The sequence below is a fragment of the Argiope bruennichi genome, chromosome 3, assembly GCF_947563725.1.
Source record: "Argiope bruennichi chromosome 3, qqArgBrue1.1, whole genome shotgun sequence".
NCBI lineage: Eukaryota > Metazoa > Arthropoda > Arachnida > Araneae > Araneidae > Argiope > Argiope bruennichi.
Genome location: NC_079153.1, coordinates 29,977,828 through 29,997,301, shown reverse-complemented (window position 1 = coordinate 29,997,301; position 19,474 = coordinate 29,977,828). Strand labels below are relative to the sequence as shown.

General features: G+C 31.4%; 1 protein-coding gene across 1 annotated transcript in view; it reads right to left on the bottom strand.

Moving 5' to 3' along the window:
• Positions 1-19,474, bottom strand: part of LOC129962797 (uncharacterized) — a 51,925-nt gene that overhangs the window by 7,341 nt on the left and 25,110 nt on the right. Inside the window, exons 8-11 of the mRNA XM_056076792.1 lie at positions 15,038-16,234; positions 6,298-6,479; positions 4,637-4,737; positions 991-1,238 (exon numbers count right to left, since the gene is read on the bottom strand). Of these exons, the coding sequence (XP_055932767.1) occupies positions 991-1,238; positions 4,637-4,737; positions 6,298-6,479; positions 15,038-16,234 (1,728 nt within the window). The remainder of the gene's footprint in view (positions 1-990; positions 1,239-4,636; positions 4,738-6,297; positions 6,480-15,037; positions 16,235-19,474) is intronic.

The window sequence follows — 19,474 nt, the reverse complement described above, 5'->3', positions numbered from 1 at the left end:
CTTCTTTTGAAATGGAAATTTTTCAGATTTTCAGAAATCTAAATAATTTTTCAGAGGAATGGCAAATATATTGAAGCAATGGTGATACAGGCAGAAAAGTTTTTAATATCTTGTTCAGATTTAACCTTCATCAGAACTAACTGGATCAGAGAGGATATTATTTTCTTCTCAGAACACGGCCCTTTTCCTGCCTATTTCAAAAGAGTTCAATCTATTGGAGAGTGATCAGTGCACTTGTGGTGGGAATGGAATGGCACGGCACTTCATTATGCTACGGAATGCATCCTCACAATCATTTGGCACATGAAAACAATCATCACCAAGCCATGAACAGGAATGGCTGAAAAGAGTCGCCGGCAACTTCCTCTTCAGGCAAAAAAAAAAAAAAAAAAAAATAATAATAATAATAAATAAATAAATAAAAAAAAATTATACGATAATCAAATTTATATGTGAAAATGGATATCTTTTCTTGCCTCCCTAGCTTTCACCATCAAGTGTCATATACGCAAGGACTAAGAGAAAAAAGAAGAAAAAGACACCACAGTTTCTTCACATACATATACATTCCTAAATATCTTTCAAACAGAGATTCTCTGTGTTATCATTAACCAAATTATTTTATATTGAATTTTTTAACTGCATCCTCATCTAATATGTCATGATAACAATTGCAATAATCACAAATTCATACGTATCTTTCTGCATATTATTACTCCAGATAATTTTCTTATGATATTTCAAAGTAGAAAATCGTTTTAAACGGTTTCATATTATTATTTCTTATATGTTTGTAAATTTTGTACATAGTTTTTTTTTCAGTAAATATTCTGGCATTTAATAAAATTCCCCTAACATGCGCATCAAACCGTTCATTGGCCATAATGGTTACGAGTACGGGGGTATGAGATGACGTTCTGTATAGTCCTTAATGAACTACTTTTTGAATTGATTTTTTTAAAAGATTACTTACCTAAGCGATAAACTTACCAAAAGACAGTCGACCCCAGCCTAAAACAGTTACATTGTCACCCTGGATGAGGTTATCTTCTTCCGGAAGACAAACCGGATATGTTTCAGGCGGCAGGATCTGTTTAAGGCGAATGACAGCAATGTCATCATAGTAAAAGTCGGGTTGGTAATTATCATGTATTTTTATTTCTTCAATTTCATAGATCGGATTCATTTCCGATAAATCAATTTGTCCAACTTTAACCACATACTGGCTTGGTTCGAGCCTGGAAAAGAGAAATTGGAAATTTCAGATCGAAATTTAGTTTATCACATACAAGTTGCATGAAAATCTGCCCATTTGTTTCCAGAGTTTTTCAGTAAAACCTTCACAAATTCTTTTTTCAACTTTCACAACCGTTTGGATGCAATGTTTTCTTAACACTCTGCATCTAAACGGTTAATGGCTAAAAAAAAAAAAAAAAAAGTGAGTAGGAAGGGAGGGGGGGGGGCAAAGAGCTCGGCAGGATGAACTTTATTCATTTTAGAATCCAAAGTAATAATTTATCCTTGGCCTAATCGTTAACAATAATAATAACAACAACAACAAAAAGGAACATATCTGTAACTTTGTTATATAAGATTCATCTTCACGAAATTGGAGTAGATGGAAATAGCTTACAGGGACAGATTTGTTGAGATAGACGAATTGATTAAACGAATTAATTAACATAGTTAATTAACTGCTATCAAAATTTTTTCCATCACTGAAATTGAGATTTTTTTAACAATTCGATCCACCAGTCCTTTTTATGTATGTGTATCAAATTCCGTTCTGAAATTCGCAGTAGTTCTTGAGATATAATTAATTTTGTTTGCTGAAAGCTCCACTAAAAAAAGCCATTTCACTGGGGACCACACATGAAGTAAATCTCAGCTGTTTAATAGCAAGATCTGACTTTTTTCCTGTTTTTATTCACAGAAATTTTGAAAGAATAAACAAAACAATTCACATTTATTCTTTATATGAGTATGATATTTTCAACATATAAATATTTATTTTGTTTTTATTTAAATATTGAGATATTTCTATTATTTTTCAAATCAATTCATCATTTAGCTTTTTGAGTTGATCCCGTTCTTAGAATTTAAAATACATCTTAATTTTTATGGCGAATGAAACACGTTGTTTGAATAATTTGTTTTAAATCGCTGATTAGTGAGATACGAGTACCGTAATCGGTGTTTATTAAAAGTACAGAATTTTATTTTGAGGCGGAAAAGATTTTCATTCGGATGAAAGATTTGTTAAGTTTCAGAAGATAATTTTAACGCTAACTCAAAAATGGAAGTATTAGAAAGACGAATTTTTTTTGTACATTATTTTACACCAAAATCATTCATTTGAATGAAGTTTTAAATGAAACCGTCGAAATGAATCTTGCCATCTAATCTGTGCAAACATAATAAATAAAAAAAAGCTAGACGCCTGAAATTTTGTAAGGCTTCATGAGGTTTGTATAACTATGTCAAATTTTAAAATTTTAATTCTATTAGAAGATAGTGTCATTAGGTATTGAAACGCGAATATTCACATTAGTGAAATTTATTTTGTAATTATGACACCTGAACTTTTCTTTATTGAACTTTTGATTTGATCAGCAGGAGAAATGGCACTTTAAAGGTTTACCAGATTGAATGTAATAAACGAAGAAACTTACCAGAAACATATTTTGTAGCATACGGAAAATTTGTGGTGCTGAAAATCTTTATTTCGTTGAAGATTCTTGATGGACCAAATGACATATTTAAGTTCTTTTTAACGTGTTAATATTCATAGGTTAATAGGTTGTTTAGAAATTGCATAATGTAGCTTGCGAAAATCACTCATCGAAACAAAAGGGGAAAAATTTAGTATTATAAAGATCTATTTTAATAATGACAGAGTTATGGACATTCTTCTGTTACGCTGAGACTGATGGAATCAAGACAATTAAATACAAAGTTTGGTTCACTTTAGTTATATTAACATCCCGTTTTACGGTAACATTAGGTCTATTCTGGGACCGACCTCGGAATTTTGAACCATGATGAGATGACGAGGACGAACGTCGCGATTGGCTCTCCTCTCTCTCTCTCTCCAAGCTTCCACACCACACTAGCGGCAGGACGTTTCGCTCCGACGGCTTTAGCATGGACAGACCAGCTTAGATGACTGTTCTTCGCGTCACGAATATGATCGTCTGCGATTCCGAAGCCGAGACCTTTCAACCAGGCCATCGTGTACCAAATCAAGCACATTATCATGGTACAATTTCTCGAACAAGTTCGAAATTAGGTTTATTCATAAAATCAATTGCAAAGAGGAGAATTTTTTGTAGCACTGAGGGGATTAATTTAGGGATCTCATCAGTGAGTGCTCAATGAGTGCTCAAGATTAAGCCATTCGGTATATAAATAATGCAAACATTTTCAAACGATATCTGCTGGTACATAGTAAAAATGAATTAAACATTCGTACAGTCAATCTATCTTGTAATCAAATTTTATATCGTCTAAGTGCGAAAGAAAAATTCATTTTTTAAAAGAAAGCAAAATTCATATTTAATGGAAATTATCTGATCTAAAAATAAATTTAACATTTAATTAACTGCAATATTACGATGGCCGTTTAAGATCGTTCTTCATGAAAAGTAGATCTATAAATACAAATAAACTTAATATATGGTCCCTTAAAAAGTGAGTGTTGCAAATCGATTGAAGGAATTTTACAGTTTTTGTGAATATTTCGAAAACTGCTTGGGTTATGTGCAAGAGTTTTTGGATTCTGGCATTTTAGCATATTAGCTTCGCTCTCATGCAAAAATTTTACTATGTTACAATTCAATTTTTTTCACATTCATGTTTGAAAATTTATAAAAATAATATATTTGCGTTATTTATGCATTTATTTCAAGATTTTATGAAATATGATAATTTTCTTTTAAGTCAGTGTAAAACTTTGAGTATGTAATAGTTTCCGAGATATAGCCGAAAGTTCATAAGATTAATTTAACGTTGGAAGTGACATTTTTCAAAGTTCTATTAGGAATTTTCTTTTATTTCTAAAAGTTTAGAAAGGACGATTCTGTTTAATATCTGTGAAAGAATTATGAATATAAAAAAGAAGTTGTACAACAGATAAACTTCAGTAGCATGGTTCATGTACACAATAAATAGAACAAATATACAGCTATTAAAATAACACGGCTTTAATGCTTGCCCTAGTCTGATGCTTAAAAATATTTTGTTGCGGGACTATGAATATCAAATTATATGCAAACAATTAATTGAAAATAAACACAATATTCCCAGTGAAATATGAACATAATGATTGTTGTGACTGAAGACGATCTTTTATCTATAAACTATTTATTTTACATTATGCACAGGAACTATATCAAAAACGTAAACATGGATGAAATTCTACACTAATTTCTCTTCCGTTGCCAGTATCGCAAGCTGAATAACAAGTTACATAATTAGAAAAGACAACAGGAAGTGCGAAATATAAAATGAGTGGCAACAATAATATTCTAGTTAATCGCCAAAGGCCGCTGGTTCTAATTACAAAGAAATACAGAAATTTTATAAATGTGTGTCTATAAGTTTATCATTTTATGTGAATAACAAAAGATTCTATTACCCTTTGGAGTTAAAGCAGTGGGCTGCAGTCAGAACATGTTGGTTATCAATGACGGATCCTCCACAGAATGGAATCGTGGAGTTCCTATTAAATAGTCCAGCCTGAAAAAAGAATGGAAAATAATCATCATATTAATAAGAAATTCTCTCGATGTCTTCCAGTTTTGCAACTTAAATGCGACTTAACAGTCTCATAAGTAATGTAACAACGGAATTTTGCTTCAATAACAGAAAGTATATTCCGTATAATCAGCCCCTTAATATTAATAATGCTGTTTGTTACTCAACCGAAATAATGTTTTTAAATATTATGATGGAATTCAAATTGAAGCGGTATGGTATGTGCTAGGATAGAAGCTGGGACCTTGTGGTTCGCAGTCCAGTAACTAAACCATTATACCAAAACGATCGTTCGGGTAGAAGAGTTGTTAACTGGCTTATATGCTATTCACCACAGGCCTCTCCCACCAGTGAGTCGGAGGTGAGACGAACGATATGTATGTTGAGTGGTGATGTATTGAGTAGCTGTTGTCTAAATGGGCCTGTATCCTATTTGAGTAGCGCTAAGCGTTATGGCGAGCGTTTTGTGTGTGCTGATGCGCCAAGTGTGTTCGGCGACTTTGGGTTGCTGCGTCAAGTGAGTCTGACGACTTTGGTTTTGCTGCGTCAAGTGAGTCTGACGACTTTGGTTGTGGGTAGATGGCGCCACAACAGCTGTACGAAGGTTGAACTAGCACATACCATACCGCTTCAAAATCCACCCATCAAAACATACAATCGCGTGTTTTTAACCCCATAGCGAGACGTTCACTTTCGTTTTTATTTCTCAGTATATGAAAGTTTAATTTGAAGTAACTTGATTGAATTTAATCCATGTTTTTCAGTCATATCACATAACAAGATGACATATTAAAAAAAACTGCTTTCCATATTAACACTAGGTTTACCAAGGGATCATTTGGACCCCTCTGAGAAACCTATCGTTAATCTTCTTCTAGTAAATTATTGCCGTACTTTATGAGATTATTTTTAATAAGTTTTAACTTGCATTTATAAGACATATAATTGCAAATGTTACTATCTTCTTTCTTTTAAATGTTGCTTAGTTTCGGAGGAATGTATATAGTATACCCACTTTTACCATAAGGGTCATTTTGATAATTCGAATAAAAATTGTTCAGAATACATACATTTATATTTAAATATATAATGGCTTGATAGGGATGCACATAGATATAGGCATAAATATAGAAATAAGTATGTGTTCGTGAAATGTGTGTATATAGGAAGCAAGAAGATGAAGCCGAAAGTCAGTCAGATAAAAACTATTAAAATTTGTTGGAAAGAAGACGTGTGAGTCAATGTTTTGGTTGAAGTTGATGGTAGAAGAAAAGATAGTCTTGAAGACCTAGATTAGAAAAGAAAACTCTTTTTTTAGTAAATAAACATAAAGGAACTTCCTTTTCATCATACCACACTTCAACAAATATATTGAAAGTATAAAAGTTTTTTTTTTTTTTACTTTAACTTCATAATAGATAGGTCAATTTATATTTTTTCTAATTAAATACCGAAAGGAGTAGTTTTGACGCTTTTGTTAGAAATAGGTATATGCCAACTCACGGTAAACCTAGTGTTAATCATTTAACATCTGTTACTCACCATCCAAGTCCATTTGTCATTGGTTCTTGCACCTCCCACAACTTGTATTCTAAACATGTCAATGAAGCGACGCCCCCCTCCTGCAGGGGCACTTGTGGTAGTTTGCGGCGAATCCTGGTCGATGCTGCGAATATCTGCTTCCGGAATGTCTGATGATCTGTCCACTATTCTAGTGCCACAAACTGCGATAAAGATAGATGCATAATAGGTAATAAGTTCACGATAAAAACTTGAAAGTGAGGATAGAGTCTCTTCTTACACAATGCTATTGCGAGCAGTTATCAGCAGCCTGTCATCGGTAAAATTCTAAATTCAGATTATATTACACCAAAATCCGATTTAATTTTGTTAGATCAATGTCCTAGATTTTTTTTTGGGGGGGGGGGATAGGCCTAGTGATTATATTGGGAAAATCTTATATGGCTATTTTGTCCAGACAACAAATTGACAGATCGTTTAGGAATCTTTTCTCCAAACTTCCATACCATACCAGTGTGGGAGTTTTGACTTCTAAAGACATATTTCATATTCATTAACAATACTTATTTAAAGAATTTTCCATTGTTGGTTTGGAATGAACAACAACAACAACAACAAAAAACTTTGTTAATATACCAGTATTAATATCTTTAAGGAGAAAAATACTCCCAAACTTAATGTTAAAACTTTAGAATAATCAAGAAATACAAGATGCTGAAAATCATTTTAATTCCTTCAAGAAGGGTATTTATTACTCCCAATTACTACTGTTAAAGTGTTTAATGCATGATGATTCAGTTTTTAAATTACTTAATAAAGAAGGTAAAGGGTTAGCATGCAATAAGTTTCACACTTCAGTGGATTCCAGAATGCGTTTGATTGGTCCAAATGAGAAAAAATTTGAACTACAGATAATCCAAACGATGCTCCTGACATTTATATAATAAAAATTAGTACAAACATTCACCAATAGATGGAGTTATAACACAAATGGTATTTATTCATATATATTGAAAATGTGAAATATTTGTATTGCAATGCATGCCTATTAGCATATTCTTTAGATATATAAAAGGTGGATTCTGCACCAGCCTTAGTTAATTTTCCGTACATCATACCTACGTTGCAAGGATTGGTTTGGTTATGTTATATTAACGTCCCGTTTGAAGCAACACTAGGGCTATTTTGGGACGGACCACGTAATTTTGAACCGCGGTCAGATGACGAGGATGACATCTGAGCTGGCACCCCCCCCCCCCTCTCCACACCATACCACACCAGCGGGAGGACGTTTGGTCATGACGGATTTAACGTGCAACAGACCCCCTTACACGACGGTCCTTCGGTGGAATCGGGTCACGAAACTGAAACCCTCCAGTTCCGAAGCCGAGACATTACCACCAGGCCACCGCAGCCCTAAGTTGCAGGGAAAAGTGCTACTATTAAAATTGTTCTACCATAACTAGCAGAACTACATTGGAGCTGTAAATGAATTCCGTCTTATGAATCAAATACGAATACATCCAGTGTCACCATGTGCTCTAAGCAAGACGATATAGACATTTGAAACCACTGGGCAATTTGACATTCTTCTGGATGGAGAACAGCAAATCTTATCTTCTAGCGTCGAAAATATGATTATAGCAATCAGTAATAGTCACTCAACGCATAGTAGTATGAATGTGTTAGTTGCTTCCTGTGCATTGGATATGCATATTCTACTGTACGTAAAGGGCAACGGCGGATTTTGTATATTTATCCCTACAAAATCAAGACTACGCATCTATTTTAGCATGGGGGGCTTAGAGGCTCGAAAACGTTTGCACTTGAGTTCCTTGCTGGAAAGGAGGTTGGCGTCATTTGGCTATGGAACATTCTGTGGAAGGACTAAACCCATTTTTGCCTCACTGGGCAAAGTAATACCCCTAACTGTCGCATTTGGATAGTTCAAAACCCTCACGCTATCCAAGAATATATCTTGAATGCTGAAAAAGCAAAAATATGGTGTGGTTTTATAGCTGCTTTTATTATTGCATCGTATTTTTTTTTTTGAAAAAATAACTGCAAATGGAATTCAAATCGATTCCGTCACACAGCAAAAACGTCGTCGTGATATGCTGAAGTATTTTGTAATCCCATACTGTTAATAGCGTGGATACTTTAGGGATAACATTTTCATGTAAGACGTCGTACTGGCTCGCATTGATAATCGTGAAAAGAAATTGCTAAGACAGCACTTCACAGATGCACAAATAATCAGCCGTCGTTTTTCGATAGTCTTGAAGCGATATGTGATGCGCGAGGATAGAACTTGGGACCTTGTGGTTAGCAGTCCAGTAACTAAACCATTATACCAATCAATTCAATTGTTCGGGCAGAAGAGCTGTTAACTGGCTTATATGCTATTCACCCGTAGCCGACGAGAGATAAGGCCGCAGCGAAGAATTTCTTTATTGCTCTGACGTCATATCCGGTAGGGTTACTCCCGTGATCCTTTCTTCTGACTCTTGTTTCGTTCATTTCGTTGTTTTCCCGCTCTGTTTGAGTGTGAAATCTTAGCCATTGTATTTTGCGTTTTTCTCATCACTAGTTTTGTGGATTATAAAATGCCATTCACTTGTTGTGTACCCAACTGTAAAGGAAATTATAAAACTGGGCCCAAAGTTTCAGTTTTTAATTTCCCGAAAGATGGGAATCTACGAAAACGGTGGATTGCCGTCATTCACAGAAAGGATTTTGAACCCAGCAAGGTATGTAAACTATTTCGTCAATTTTATTAATATATTATTCAAATCCCCGTTTCATGATATAACGTAAGAATTATGTTATCTTATTTTCTTCAAAAATGAGATATCGAAATAGGTCTTACTTTTAAACAGAATCTAGTACTAATAAGATAATTTTCTTTATTAATTATTTTTGCTCTGCTTGATTATTGATTCTTGAGCATCATTTATTGCTGTTTATTTATTTTATATAATATACATGTATTTACCATTATCAAGTTTGAAATGCTAATAATTCCGAATTGGGGTCAGATCATGATGCATAGTGATAAAGATCCTTTTTTCCAATTTATAGGTGAGCAGCTATGTTTAAAAGAAATGCGAAAATTAACATATTCCCCAGAGATGTTGGTGTTTTGTACACTTTTGTATGGCTTGGCTCCAAATGCATATCAATTTATTAGAAAAAGTAGTAAACTTATTTTGCCCCACCGAACAACAATGCAAAATCTATGCTCATCACCAGGCATTAACCCTCAGTTAGAACAAAATGAAAAATACTTTTTAAATTATTTAAGTCAGAGGGTTCTGTATTTATCTGATTTAGATAAAAAAAGTTATATTGCAGTTTGATGAGATTCACATAAAACCATATGTTGATTATAAAGCAGGAAACATTGTTGGTCTCTCAAAAAATAATGGCCAGTTGGCTACCTCAGCACATGTATTTCTGATTTCAAGTGTGACCTCTTCTTACAAAGATGTTGTACATGTGTGGCCAGTTAAAAGCATAAAATATGATGATTTGCATTGCATGATAAGGAAAATAATCAATAAGTTAGAAAACATTCGCTTTTCTGTCTTTGCTGTTGTTAGTGATAACAATTCCATTAACAGAAGTGCAATGTCCCAATTTGATACTCAGGTTGATCCAAAAAAGAAAAAACAATTTCGAATGGTTTATCTTCATCCATGTGATAAAGAAAGGCCTTTGTTTTACATGATTGATCCAGTGCATTTACTTAAAAGTGTACGAAACAATTAGTTGAACCAAAAAAATGATGGTAATTCATTTTTTCCCCCAAATTTTGAAAAGGCATGAAGAAACGTTTTCACCAAGCTTCTTTTGCATCACTTAGAAAATCACATAATGTTGATGCTAATAACTTAGTTAAACATAACTGTAAATTAACATTAAAAGCATTATCTCCTTCAAGTCTTGAGAGACAAAATGTCAGTCTTGCCTTAACAGGTTTTTAATGACCATACTGTTGGGGAATTGCAGGAGGTTGGCAATAAATATGAAATTCAACATTTTGCAGATACAGCTGAGTTTATTAAAATAATCTTGACTTGGTGGAAGGTTATGAATTTAAAATCCCCTAGTATAGGTTTAAGAGAAAATGATAAATTTAAGCAGCCTCTATTGTACATGGTTAATGATGAAAAAGTTCAATTTCTTGACAAATTTTTAAATTGGTTGAACAAATGGGAAGAAATTGGCTGTACAACTGGTGGATTGTCAAATGAAACACATGCTGCCTTAAAAGTAACCACAAATGCTATTGCAGAGATAGCTGTTTACTGTAAAGAAAAGTTTGGATTAGATTTTATTTTGCCAGGAAAATTTCAAACAGATAATTTAGAAAGTAGGTTTGGTCTGTATCGACAAATGTCAGGTGGCAATTATCATATATCTATAAGGCAGCTGTTTGAAACTGAAAAAAAGATTAGAATGCGTTCTTTATTAAAATTAGGTATATCTTCCAAAACTTTTGGTCAAGTTTTAATTACAAATAATGATTTGCAAGATTTTGGTGATGTAGATGAAGAAAGTGTAGTTCTTTTATTTTGGCCAAATATTCAAGTTAATGATGAGGATATAGAAGAAGTTAGGGAGGTTTTAGGTCCATTAACCTACATAGCAGGATATTGTGTATTTATTGCTGTTAAGAAAATAAAATGTGATATCTTCAAAAGTAATTTAACAGTAGATAAGACAATTGAAATTGATGAAAGATATGGGCTCATTTTTAAATTAGACAGGGGCCAGCTTCTTTGTCCTACACCAAATATAGTTAATGCTATTGTACATAATTATATTATTATTAAAAACCTCTGTTTTAATTTTGAAGATGATTTTATTGCATCTGAAAATCCAAGAAAGATTGCTTTGGGACTATCTGAAAATTATTTAAATTCTGAAAACTTAATTTGAACATTATTGTGATAATAAACATAGTGACGAAAAAATTCTCAAAATGTTACTGGGGTCATCTACAAATATATTTTTAAATAATTACTGTAAAGAAAAAAATCAGTGTAGGAAACAAACTGCAAAACAAAAAAAATCGTAAACTTCAAACTCTAAAATAATTTTTTTTAATATTATAAATTGTATCTAAAAAAATTAATTTTGTTTACTTAGTTTAAATTTTAAAGTTACAATAAAGGATTTAAAATTCCCCATGGTTTAAGAGATTGTCCTTGGTTTTCATAGTTTTCTTTCAAGCAAAAATTTAGCATTCCTGACATAATAATCTGATTATTGTAAATTCTTTGCACATACATTATTTCATATGTAGAAGACGTGTCTGGTTTGTAAGAAATTACAGTTTAGCTTTTATGTAAATTTTTCTTTTATACAGGAGATACTTTTAATTACATATTCTATTTTGCATATTATATGCTGCTTGAAAGAAATGTCCCAATGGTCTGGCTTAAGTGATAGACCAGGCATATCTGGCTTTCACTTGAGCTCTAGTCTTTTAGGACTTTATCATTTCTATTATTTTCAAATACTGAGCAGAAATTTCTGGCTTTTTATAAAGTTAGTGAATTTTTATTCTCTAATTAAATTATATAGACTTCACTGAAATATAAAGACAATTTATCAAAGATTATCTTTACAATAAATCTTGTATATTATGTTTGAATTTCCTCTTTGAGAAATTTAAATAATTTATTTTTATATTTTAAAGAGGTTGGTAAAAAAGCTATATCAACTGATTGTCACTGTAGACCTTGTGTTTGTGAGGGAAAAAAGAATGTTGACATTAGAAATAATTTTAAAATGTTGCCTATAGTAAAATCAACGAGAAAATCTAAAATCTTTCACTGATGTTTTGAAGTTAATAAAATTATGCTGTAAAATTTTTCACTTATGCATTATTTAAGGCATAGCATTTGACATGGGGAGGGATAGAGTTTGCATGAATGTCATGATCTGATAATTTGTAAACTGTGTGATTTGTTTTGTTAAGCATTTCACAGAGTAATGTAAGAAAACACTTCTGTTATTTTTCGTCAAGATCTTGGTCTTTTAACTCTTAATCACTAATAGTTTAAATATGTTTATCATATTTGTAAATATTCTCTCCGGAAAAATATATTTGAAATCAAATAACACTTTAATAATAAAATAGAACAAATATTTATAATAATTTTTAGTTTTCAAATTATGTAATTGATAATGGAAGAAATTTATTATCTTTCCCCCTCAAGAAAACAGGCAAAATTCTTTAAATGCATTGAAAAATTTGAAATTTATATTCTAAAGAGATACTTTTATCATAAATTTTTACTTTAAAAAGATTAAAAATACTCCCTTTTTTTTTAAATAATCGTTATATTAAAGATAGACAAAAAAAAATTCCCATGTTTGTTAAAGTTCAAAGTAAGTTTTTATTTCTATTTAGTTAGCATTTTTAATATCAACGAAAAAGGAACGTTATGATTTTAGTATATCTCCTTTGAACTTAAAATAAAATTGTCAACAAATTTTGAAAATAAAAGGAAATAAATCCCCATCTAAAATGGAGACAAAACGATGTATGCAACAGTTCGCTATTCCCGAATCGGTAGAGAATAACCCTAGTGATGATGACGTCACGAAGCAGCACTGAGGCCTTATCTCTCGACGGCTACGATTCACCACAGACTCTCCCTCCAGTCAGTCGGAGATGAGACGAACGATATGTATGTTGAGTGGTGATGTATTTAGCTGTTGTCTTAATGGGCCTGTACCCAGTTGAGTCTGGCGACTTTGGTTGCGGGTAGATGGCGCCACAATAGCTGTTCGAAGGTTCATCGTCCGAGGTCACCAATGAGGCGAGTAGCGATGCGCGAGGATAGAACCTGGGACCTTTTGGTTAGCAGTCCAGTAACTAAACCATTATACCAAAACAATTGTTCGGGCAGAAGAGCTGTTAACTGGCCTATATGCTATTCACCACAGTATGATTTTCTCATTCATATCACCTCCCTCATGTGATTTTTGATTGTGGGATTTCTTAAAAGACGTTATTTACCATCAAATACCAGCATTTAAAACTGATCTAAACGACAATATTTAGTTTTTTGTTCTTAATATTCCGACAGACTTACTCTGCTCAGGTGTGAAATTTTTTTCTGCGATTAGAGTTGATGAGCATGAAGGGGATCGCATTGAGAAATTGTTTATTTATAATATTATTTAACATTTTTAAAGCTTATTAAATGTTTTTGTAACACCACCTATCGATGGAGTGATAAACTAATTTTTTTGATAATTACTAATCAATTTAATTTTTTAATAAAATGCAATAAATGCGTTATTAAAATTATTTTTATTTTAGATTTTTTTTTCATTTGGACCAATAGAGCGCATTTTAGAGTTCGCTGAAGTGAGAAACTTATTTCTTGTTTAACCTGTATATTTTTAAATTTTAAAAATAGCAGTTTTGAAATTTAAAAATAAATATTCCTTATTAAATGGTTTAAAAAATAAACCATTTACCATTTATCACTTTCTAAAAATGGTCCATGTAATCAAAACCATGCTTATAAGAGTTAACAATAACGTGCAATATGCAAATATATTTTATATTACGTTAAAACGGTACACTGCATCTCGTGCACTTTGAGCATCGAATGTCCTCCTTTGTATTCAATTTTTAGCTTATACAGTGGATTCGTTCATTCATTTACTTTATAGTATATTTTTTTTTTATCATACGCCAACAAGGGAATATTTTTTGTATGTTTGAAATATTTCACAAAAAAAAAAAAAATGAGTAAATATCAAAGAGAAACAAAATTTTGAAACTGTATACTTGGCTCGAAAGCCAAAATGAATGAATTCTTTTTTCAAACTAAAGTGAAAATTCTGTATTAAATCCACTTTGTTTTTAAAAGTTTTAATCTGATAATTCAATATATAGGAACGTAAAACAAAAGATTTTGATTTTGGATTGGAAAGATTTTGATATTGCTTGCTGATAGATGTATAATTAACAAAGTTTAATCATGGTTAATAAAAGGTTTTGAATATTTCTGCAGATATTGCTACAATTTGATTAGAAATTTTACATCATGAAGGATTTTTAAATTCTTCACAAATATGGATAGAGAACTATAATCAACTCCTCCATAATTTTTTGGCATACATGAAATAACTATGGCCAGTTTCTTTGCTCTTCTTTTTCGAAAAAAGGAAATGAGAGTTCCATTAGTGAAATGCTGTAAAAATTTCAGTCCATTAGTTTAAAATGTAATGAAACATCCGATTGAGAGACTAACACACGAGACAAAATTTCACAGTTAGCATTTAAATAACGCAGTAATTACCGCAAGAATTTCGGATACAAGTGTTTTCTATTTAAAACTCTTCCTAAAAAGTTTTATCAAACCAAACACCTTTTTTTAGCGTAAAAAACTTTCTCCGATTGCTAAAAGATATAAAAATGCTTTTAAATTCTATTTATGGTATAAATTTATTTTAAATTCATGCATAAACTTGTTTCCTAGTGAGTATGTTGAAAGATTTAATGTTCTTCTTTCTAATTTGAAAATACCATTTGTTTCTGAAGCAAAAGGGTTTGCTAGAGGAATTTTCATTATTATTTTGATAACCAAAAAAGCATTTTTCTGGAATGCTCTAGAAATTACATTTGCATTGAGCTACATTTCCAGCTAAAAATATAAAATGTAAAAATAAAATAAAGTAATCTAAAAGAATAAAAAATTTAATAACATATCTGTGAAAAAAATCCTACCTTCGGATATTGCTGAACTGATCTTTAGCGGTCTTCTTTCTTCTGTTGTTTCAGGTCTCGTTTCACCGGCAGGAGCTGGGTTTTCTAAATCTGAAGATCGTCTTCTTTCTTCAAGAGGCCTTGAAGTTGTTAATCTTCTTTCATTAGAAGGAAAGTCTCCAGCAGAAGGTGTTACTTCGTCATTAAAAGGTGTATCTTCTGTTATGGTAGATAATTTTCTTTCATTAGAAGGTACATCATCTGTAGAAGGTGTTACTTCGTCATTAAAAGGTGTTTCTTCTCCTACAGGAGATAAGTCTTCTTCACTAGATGGTAAATCAGAAGGTATTTCATCGTCTTTATAAGGAGTTTCTTCTCCTACAGGATATAATTCTTCTTCACTAGATGGAAAATCTTCAGTAGGTGCTTTTTCATCATTAAAAGGTGTTTTTTCTCCTGGAACACCTGTTTCACTGGTAGGTAGTGATTGATTTCCATTAGATGGTAAATTCCCCGCAAGAGGTGTATCTTGTCTAACAGGGGGTAATCTTTTTTCACTAATAGGAAACCATCTATCTATAAAAGTTAATCTTTTTTCACTTAAAGGTAATCCTTTTTCACTAAGAGAAAGACTTCTGTCATTGAAGGGTAATCCTTTATCACCATAAGAAATTCCTCTTTCACTATAAGGAATCCTTCTTTCACTATAAGGAATCCTTCTTTCACTAAAAGGTAATATTTTTTCATTGAATGATAACTTTCTTCCATTGGGAAGTATATTTCCTGTGAAAGATAATCTTCTTTCATTGGATGGTAAATATCCTACAACAGGTAATCTTGCGTGTGAAGATAAATATCCCGCAGAAGGCAAATATCTTATAGAAGGCAGTATCGCTACTGTGGTTTGGGGAAGTTCTTCTTCTATCAAAGGTGCCCTAAGGATATAATGAGGCTGTGCAGGAACATAAAGGGGTTCTTCATCATAATAATGAGAGTTTTGATGAATAGATTCTTGATCAAACTGAGGACAACAAACTAATGGCGATCTGTTCAACCATCCGCAAACTTTTGGCTGTTCCCCCGATCTGAGTAAAGTCCAGGCAGCTGGGCAGCTTGTGATGGCGCAACAGTTGTAATGTTCTGATGGGCAGCCGCGTGTTGTCGGAATCTCATAGTAAATTCCATTGCCGTCAACCAGTGAAATATATACAGTCAGTACTAGATAAGGAAATATTAGGAAACATGTAATGACTGATAATTTTTTTGACTTTTCAAGTCTAATGGAATATGAAAATGAGCAGATCAATCAAATTTTATTATCGTAAACTTAAATGGAAAAGAAAAATGGAAAAACGATAAAACATTTTCTTTTTTTTTTCTTCTCATATCTGTGTATTTACCTGAATTCTTACTGAAAAAGCTAGATGGTATTTGGTTCTACATTTGATTGGATAATACAATAAGTTTAAACACTACTAAACCAAAAAAAGAAAAAAAAAGAGCAATGACATTTAAAATTCTTTTTAAATTATTTGCTTTTTTTCTTAGATATAAACCATTCAGAAGATATAATAAAGGAATTTTACTATTATAATTTCTGTAATATTCCTCAACTGTTAGTATTACGACTGTTGTGTCAGGTTTTTAAAGGGCTGTTTGGGACGTCAGTTAAAAATACCTGGAAAATTTTTCGTTTATTTGGAATGCTAAAAATTATTCTTGACTTTTTAATTTTTTAAATGACGAACTACACCTGTATTTTGTACAGGTTTTGGTCTTGACCTTTACATTTTTCAAACGATTCAGATAAGACAGCTATCTGAACAGATGAATAACTCATCTCTTAAAGGAGAAGATAGTTTCGCATAGCTTTTTTATGCAAACGCTTCAAAACAATATTTGCTTTAAGTAGCAGAGACAAAATGACTTAAGCATGAAATACGAAACATTTCGAATGCCTCTTGTTAAATATTCTTATTCGAAAGAAAGGCGTTGAGCTTGCAAATAAGTTGTTCATTTAAATTATATATATAGGACAAAAATAGAAGATATTTATGAATAAAATGTTCTGTGCTAGTGCATATGTTATCGATTCGTAGAAACATAAGGATCGTTTAATCATACTGACCATACAGTAACTGAAAATTAAGATTAAATAAATAAAAGAACCCAGTCTGTATGATTTATAAGCAAGTAAAAATTAATGCTAATCTCAGTGATTATAATTTAGAACTAATTAATACTGAGCATGATTCTTATTAATAATGATAATTAAAAATCCAATCAATAGTAATAACTACCAGTTAAAATTAATACTAATCAAAGTTATAGTAAATGCTTTATCGCATTGACAATAACATATATATTATATTAAATTGTATCATTTTAATGATCTTCTCTCCTATATGTATCGGGCTTTTAGAAAAAAAAAACATTTCTGATTTATATTGTTTATTCTAAAGTAATTGTTTTGTATTATTATGCATACAGTGATACTTGAAATAAGCGAATAGTGAGTGTTATTTACACGCACACATATAAACGCACCCATACCCAATCTATCTTTCTAAAAAATGATGTCTAGAACATAAGAATTTCTAAAATAAGACGAATCATTCTTCCTTCCTTTCTTTTTTTTTTTGAATATAATTTTTTTCATTGAAATATCTTGTTTATCAATATGAAGATTTCTTCAGTAGTTGTACATGTTCCTAATATTATCACAAGAAAAAAGATAGGATAATTTGTAAAAATTCAAAATCTGGTAAATATTTTTTTTATTTATGACTAATTTAGATGAAAAATTTCCTTTCTTTACATTCATATTTTCATGTTCAGAGGTTGTAAATATATGTAACTCATATAAATTTCTCACCCTGAATAAAAAACTAAGGTAAATCTGACTAAGCGAATAAAGTTGGAGAACACATAGAAATTTTCTTGCGAAACTTTTAATATTCTTCTATGCAGCAATTTTTTTTTACTTAGGAATTAAATGCGGCATTAAAAACGTATAAAAATCAAACCAGGCCAATTGTAATTAAATTTCTGTATTTGTTCCTCCATAGCAAAAAAATTCACACTATATTTTTTTTCTTGTAATAAACTATATATTAAATTTTGGGGAAATTAGTAAACTAATTTATTATGAAATAATCAATTATTGATTACTTAACGATGGAATAAAAATCCTTCATTTGTATAAACGTCAATGTTAATGTTCTAAAAATCAAAATATATCATTTTCAGATGTATTAAAACAAAATAAAAATTATTTATATTACTTTAAACAAGAGACTACAAAAATGATTTAATAACTTAGTTCTTAAAAATAATATTAAACTAGCCGCCTTCAGCAACCAACGATACAGCATATTAATTGTATTTGCTTAATCATAACAATAACCTTTGTCAATCATCTTATTACATAAAAAAGAAAACATTAATTTAAATTATACTTACACAATAAATATAAACATTTTAACTAGAAACTATGCTTATAAAATGACAATGAAAATTAGCAAAATTAGACCAGTTATTTAATCTGGTGACTAGATCAGTTTTCATATACCTCGTCAAAGAAAGGTACTAGGACGTTACAGACCATTCAGGAGCCAGGAGTTTTCATCTATTATCTATTACTTATAATAAAGCTCAATGTGTGTGTGTGTGTGTGTGTGTGTGTGTGTTGGCTCTCTACAGGCCAGACCATTTGACATACAGCTATCAAATTTGGTACATGTATACCTTAGAGGTCGGGAATGTGCACCTGGGGTCCCTTTTTTGAAATTTTAATTAGAATTTTAATTATTAATTAAAAACTAACTTTCCCGCCAAAAAAATCTTCCATTTCCCCCACCGCCAAATGAGTAAGGCTTTAGTTTTTTTTTCTCCCAACAGTAATGAGGCTAGGGTTAATGTTTTTCGGCGGATTATTTCAAACGATTCTGTTTATTTTCTTAATGTTTTATGCATTTAAAACTAAACATTGTTAATTAATCCATGTTTCAGATTCATTCTGAAGTACTTTTGAATTAAAACAACACAGAATAAATTAAATTAAAAATGTATAATCTGCATAGCATTACCCCAACTGGCGTAGAAAAATTCACGCCTTAGTTTCTACCTAACTGGCGAAGAAAATTCACGCATGCGCATTGTTCTGATTGTTGTCATGACAACCACTATCAACGGATGATTTAAATTATTTTTAGGTTAGTGGCATGCTTTTGTAAGTAAATTGTATTTATGTTATATATTTTTTGCATATGCTTATAGTTTTAAGTACATCGTTTTTTAAGTAGTTTTTTTTTAACCTGTTTTCAATGATTGAAATTATTTTTAGGTTAGTTGCATGCTTTTGTAATTAAATTGTATTTATGTTAGTTATATATTTTTTTGTATATGCTTATAGTTTTAAGTACATCGTTTTTTAAGTAGTTTTTTGAAACCTGTTTT